The 5769-nt window shown below is 41.3% G+C and overlaps 1 protein-coding gene across 1 annotated transcript; it reads right to left on the bottom strand.

The window, feature by feature from the left end:
- Window positions 1-328: 328 nt before the first annotated feature.
- On the bottom strand, window positions 329-5442 carry adrb2a (adrenoceptor beta 2, surface a). Its single transcript, XM_077578467.1, has 2 exons — window positions 5291-5442; window positions 329-5026 (listed from the first exon to the last, which is right to left on the bottom strand). The coding sequence occupies exon 2, from the start codon at window positions 5024-5026 to the stop codon at window positions 3776-3778; it is 1251 nt and encodes a 416-aa protein (XP_077434593.1). The 5' UTR covers window positions 5291-5442; the 3' UTR covers window positions 329-3775.
- Between the last annotated feature and the right edge of the window lie 327 nt (window positions 5443-5769).

The raw sequence follows: 5769 nt of genomic DNA, 5'->3' as shown, positions 1-5769 counted from the left end.
ACCACTGCAAACTACAACTACAATAATAAACGTTATTACATAAATATTCCATTACATACATATTCCCGACAGTGTCTGTGTCCAATCTGAGCATCTTTTTTTTTTTTTAAACAGATGTTACCAACATTGTGATTGGAAATTGTATAGGACACAACTTTTTTTTTTTTATCACAACTGATGCCATATCAGAAAATGGGGTTAAAGCATAACCATCACCTAGTTTCGTGTATCTGTCTTCAAGGCTCCTTCTGTCCAATTACACTCACTCGCATAATAATAATTATAATACAAATTTGCATTTAAAAACACCACAAGAAAAATAGACCACTTATTGTTCGGCAATTTAATGACAATACATGCCACACGTAAATAATTTAATTAACAGCTCCAGCTTTTTATAAATATCACAGGACATCACATGACGCAACAGACGTATACCCACAACAAACTTGTGCGTGATGGAGTTGAAAAACATTTAGTAAACACTGAGCTGCAAGAACGGCCACTTTTCACACAGTGGCTGAAGCATATTTAGTATTAATATTTCACACATCAAAGAGACACAGCAGTCCACTAGACAATCATTTAGAAAAAAAAAACAATAACATTCAGGTAATGTGATAGCCTAACTATTGAGTGTGGTCGGGGGTTCTTTATTCCAATCTTAAAAATGTGCTAAATGCTTTTCAGCCATCATATTCCAATGTTTTTTCTTTTATATTAAGTCCAATTGCATACCAAGTGAACCTCTGCCTTAAGACGTTGACTCGATATTCCATTGCACTTACACACAGTAATAAGGATGCATAAGCAACTACATTTAATTCACTTTCCTCATCCAGAATTGGAATGTTGTCATAATTGCTTTTCTTATAATTCAAACTGTATATATCAATAGTGTTGTGTACACATGAAATGTAACTACTTAGCTTGTGTTGCACCAACAAGGTTGAATTAAACCTAACATTAGCTCTAATCAGAGATGAGTCAAACTATCTTTAAAATGAGTTGAGTAAAATTAGCAGAGCTTTGTTTAAATGGGTGTATTTTGATTGAATGCTACATTGTTGCTAGCTAACAAAAGTGTTAGCCTAATGTTACTTGTTAACTTGATTGGTTACATTACAGTATAATGGTTTGGCAGAGAAGCTGAAACTTTATCTCCTCTGATAAAAACTTGCTGAGCGAATTAATGGAGCAATATTGGCAAGAAAACGGACAACGGCATGGTGAAAAATAAGGATACTACTTGGTACTATCATGGTTGACATTTTAATAGATTGACTGGAGTGAAAGAGAAAAGAGACTGCATTTCTGTCACTTACATGCATGACAGTTGGTCCAGTCTTCCTGTTTAGCTCCAAAACTGTTTCCTTGGCAAACCGATAGCTCAACAAAAAAATCCTCTTCACCTTAAAAGTCAAGAAGATTGAGCCTGTCGCTCAATTTTTTTCTGAGGAACTGATTATTATTTATTTTAGAATTATTTGTTCTTTGTCTACTTAAAAACTACAGCCATTGTCAAAGTTAAAGATCAACTGTAAATTCTGGTGCAACAGCATTTTATTTAAACTTGGCTTAAGAGTAAACGTGAAAAGTGAGTTTTAAATATTAATGTGTCTTAATTTTAAACAAGGTTTCAAGTTTGGTGCAATAGAATGTAAACTTAAACCAGGATTTAATCTATTTTTAAAGTTAAACCTTGGTGGTACAATCAAGCCTAAGGAGTTGGAGTTGAGGTGCAAGAAGAGGGCACTGCCAGGAGGGAGCAGTGTGGATATACGACTGACTGTAGTTCAAAGCCAACATTTATGAGACGAAAATGGATCACTGGGAAAGAAAATAGCAACAGCACATCAGCACAAAGACAGATATACCAAGCTAAAATTATTTAAAAATCCATCCCCAAAAAAAGAAGACAGCTGAGTTTTGTACGGACCTGAAAAGTGACAGTGAAACCCACAGTCAAAGCTTTAGTTCATGAACTCCTTTCTTATTTGTTTTTTTACTTTTGACACAGTACAGTGAAATAACATGTAAGGAGCATTTGTATGACATTAAACCCTTGAATTTACTTTGCAAAAAAATCCCATGAATAAAAACATGGAGGGCCTGTGAAAGCTTGTTTTGTTTTTCACTTCACACACGTTGACGTACGATGACCCAACACTTGCGTCAGTTTGCTTTGCTTTGCCACGCTATATTGAACCAAGCAATACAGTGCATTGAGAGCCAAAGTTCATCGAGACCCTGGGCATGATTACATCCACAAAAACAGAGGTTACTTACACTGACCGTGTCCCCTCCTCCAGCCATCAGGTGCAACATTTAACAAATTGTCAAAAAAAGTGGCTTGAGAGACCTCACCCCTCAAAGCAATTTCGAGTGAGAATGTCCGCTGTTTCTCCTTTAAAGTTGTCCTCATAAGACTCATTTTCAAATTGGTCCTTTGAGTGGTGGCGGCATTCAAACAGGGAACTTTGTACAGCCGTGTTGTTTTAAGGGAGGGGATCAGATCCTGTAGCTTGATAGTGGAGATAATGGATTTACTTTTGTTTATTGCGCTGGACTCAGCTGGATTGGGCCACTTCCTGGAGACAGACACACCAAGGGAAGAACTCTGTGCCGAGACTCTTCTGGATAATTTCATAGCACTACAGATATCATCAGAGATGGCAAATCCAGGTCCAGTAAGTAAAAACCCTGCCACACCGCAGTTTGGCTTTAGCCCCAGGTGCTAGCTAGCATCAGGGGCTAAAGCCAAACTGTAGCAGGGTTTTTACCTTCTGGACCTGGATTTGCCACCTCTTGATATCATAAGGGAAGTAAATGTTACTGACGTGACAAACGTGTACCGCTTGTCTCTTGTCATTAAGATGATTAGTACTAAACACATCTTGGCCTCTTGTTATGTTTTGGTTATTCCCGCCCTCTGTGGGGTATGTGCATACACACACACTCATGTTGTAAACACAGTACTCTCATTCAAACACAACATTTAACAAAACACTTGTGCATCCAGTGGGTATTACATTCAAACGAACCAGTGCAATGAAGGTAATTAATTGCTTGCTCAGCATGTGCCGCTGGAAGCATTTCAAACAGTATGCTTATTAGGAAATGTTAGTGCTGATAATGGAATTGCTGATTACTCTACAAGTGTGCTTTTTTTTTTTTTTTTTATCACAAAGCTGACAGAGAATGGCCCCAGGCGTAGCTCAGCTTGTACCGGCGAGACGGAGATAACTGTTATTTATCAGTGGCGCTATCTGCTACACAACCTCCCAAGGAGCAGGCTGTAAAAGGGAGATCAAGCTTAGCAGGGGCCTCACAAAACAGCTGAAGGAGAATGATCCCATACCTGATGTTCAGCTAGCCCATTGTCGTGAAATACAAGAAACACAATGGAATGGTTTTGGAATGATTCTCAAATAAGCACCACAGATGATTAAATTTGCAATCTAAGTCTGATGAATCTACAATACGAAATGCCCCCAATTTTCATGTGAGGATAGCTAAAACAGCATCAGTGCTATCATGTGGCAATGCAAATGTTCAAGCACACATTCAAGGCGAGATGAGGTAGATGTCATATCAACAAAATGAACGAGTAAAATCTGCCAACAGTATTTCTGTAACATGATAAATATAGTTTCCTTAAAGCAGAATCCTGTGCTTCTACCATTCTGCTTGACTGGCCTTACCTGCTAAAGTCAATGGGTGCTTGACAGCAGTGTAAACATTAAAGGCGCCCTTTGGGCAAAAGTCTCCAAGTTTAAAGTACAGCCTTTACAATAGTGAGTTCTTTGCTGCAGTTCCCGTTGGAGTTCTTCAGTCTGTCCTCAATACTGTCAACACATGCTCCCTGCTCCACACCACCCTCATTGCCATCGCTTTCTTCCGAGTTGCCTTTACTCCGCCCCTGCGGCTCGCTCTGCCAACTGTGTCGATCATAGATGTATCCATTCATAGGTCCTGCTTTGGAGTTGTGGTTCCTTTTGAGGCAGAGGATCTCCTGAAATGCGTATCGAAACTCTGGGCTTCGGCAATAAATAAGTGGATTGAAGGCTGAGTTTGCGTAGCCGATCCAGTTGAGGATTCGAAAAGTGAGGTCGATGTCTTCCACCTTCCAAATGGCAACCACCACGTTGAGCAGAAAGAAGGGCAGCCAGCACAGAGTGAAGATCCCCATGATGATGCCAAGCGTCTTCAGGGCTTTGTGTTCCCGCAGACAAAATTTCATCTTCTTCTGCCCCCGTCCGATGTTGGCGTCCATAGTTTTGAGGTTGTCGCTGTTGTGAAAGCGCCCCATGCTTTGGTCAATCTTTCGGAGCTGGCGCTTGGCTTCCTGAAAAACTCGGCTGTAGACAAACACCATGATGACCAAAGGGATGTAGAAAGAGATGATGGAGGACGTGATGGCATAAGCCATGTTGGTGTAGAATTCACAGCAATTGCTATTAGCGATGCACTCTTTCGCTTCCTTATCATCCGAGATCCACCACTTCATGTGTATGGGAAGGAAAGATATCAAGGCGGCGATGACCCACACCAGCACCACCACAATGCGAGCCTTGCACTTTGTCAGCATGGTCTGGTAGCGGAAGGGGGAGGTGATGGCCAAGTATCGGTCGATGGCGATGACACACAATGTCTCAATGCTTGCAGTCACACAAAGAACATCAGTCGCTGTCCAGAACTCGCACCAGAAACTACCAAAGTGCCAGGTTTTGAAGATGATATAACAGGCGCCAAAGGGGACCACGATGAGACCCATGACCAGGTCGGCACACGCCAGGGAGGTGATGAAGCAGTTGGTGACGTTTTGGAGACGCTGGAAGCGGGCGATGGCCGTTATGACCAGGATGTTGCCGAAGACAATACAGAGGATGAGCGACGACATGATCATGCCCAGCACGATCATGGTGGCATCACTGTAAGCCTCCTCACTTTTGGTCACATCTGATGAAGAGTTGATCATCTCTGGGCTCCCGTTGAGGTACAGTGGGGGGCTTGGACTTCCCATCTGAAGAGAAAGTGGCACAATTACATGACAAGTACCATTTTGACAGTGGCCTGGTGAGATCAGGAAACTAAGGTAGAAAAAAAAAGTGTTTTAAAAAGAAAAAAGCGCTTAGAAGTGCTTAGAAATGCACACTCACAAGTCAGCAGTTAGTTCAATTACACCCAACATGTTGACAAAAAAACACTCCGTCCACTCATGCAAAGGATCAGCAAGGCCAGTTTGAAATCCCATTTAACAAGTTGACCTCAAAGTAAAAGTACAGACCTCAACAAGTGTTTTCCTTCCTTCACTTCCTCCTGTTAGAAAAGTCACCGTTTGATGACTTTGTGGTAAAACTTGAGCGCCACGTCTTTCTTTCTATGCACTTTCCCTCTTATACTGCTGGTGTTTCACTCAGTCTGCCCCTCAGTATAGCAGCGCTGCGTCTCATGTGTCTCTCAGGCTATTTGTCAGCGCCCTTATAACATGCACTGATGACATCACGGCAGGGGCTCAGCCAATCAGGGAGCATACAAAGCAGAGGGAGCCGAGAGCTTTGGAAGGTTTGAACACATTGTCTCTGCAGCTGTGACTGAATCAGACAAAAGCTGCCAACACATACATACTTTACATTCTAAAAACTTAATGTTATTATTCCGGTAAATTACAATACACAACTGCATTTGGTTTCATCATTTTCCAATGAGAAAATATGTGTTCAATGACAAATTTGGAGGGCTTGAAGTCTGTTTGACAAATGCTCA

This window comes from Vanacampus margaritifer, chromosome 10, assembly GCF_051991255.1.
Source record: "Vanacampus margaritifer isolate UIUO_Vmar chromosome 10, RoL_Vmar_1.0, whole genome shotgun sequence".
NCBI lineage: Eukaryota > Metazoa > Chordata > Actinopteri > Syngnathiformes > Syngnathidae > Vanacampus > Vanacampus margaritifer.
The sequence above is the reverse complement of the archived record's forward strand: the minus strand, read 5'-3'. Positions and strand labels throughout refer to the sequence as shown.

Coding starts and splice junctions, on each gene's coding strand:
- adrb2a (XM_077578467.1), bottom strand. CDS start 5,026: ATGGGAAGTCCAAGCCCCCCACTGTACCTCAACGGGAGCCCAGAGATG.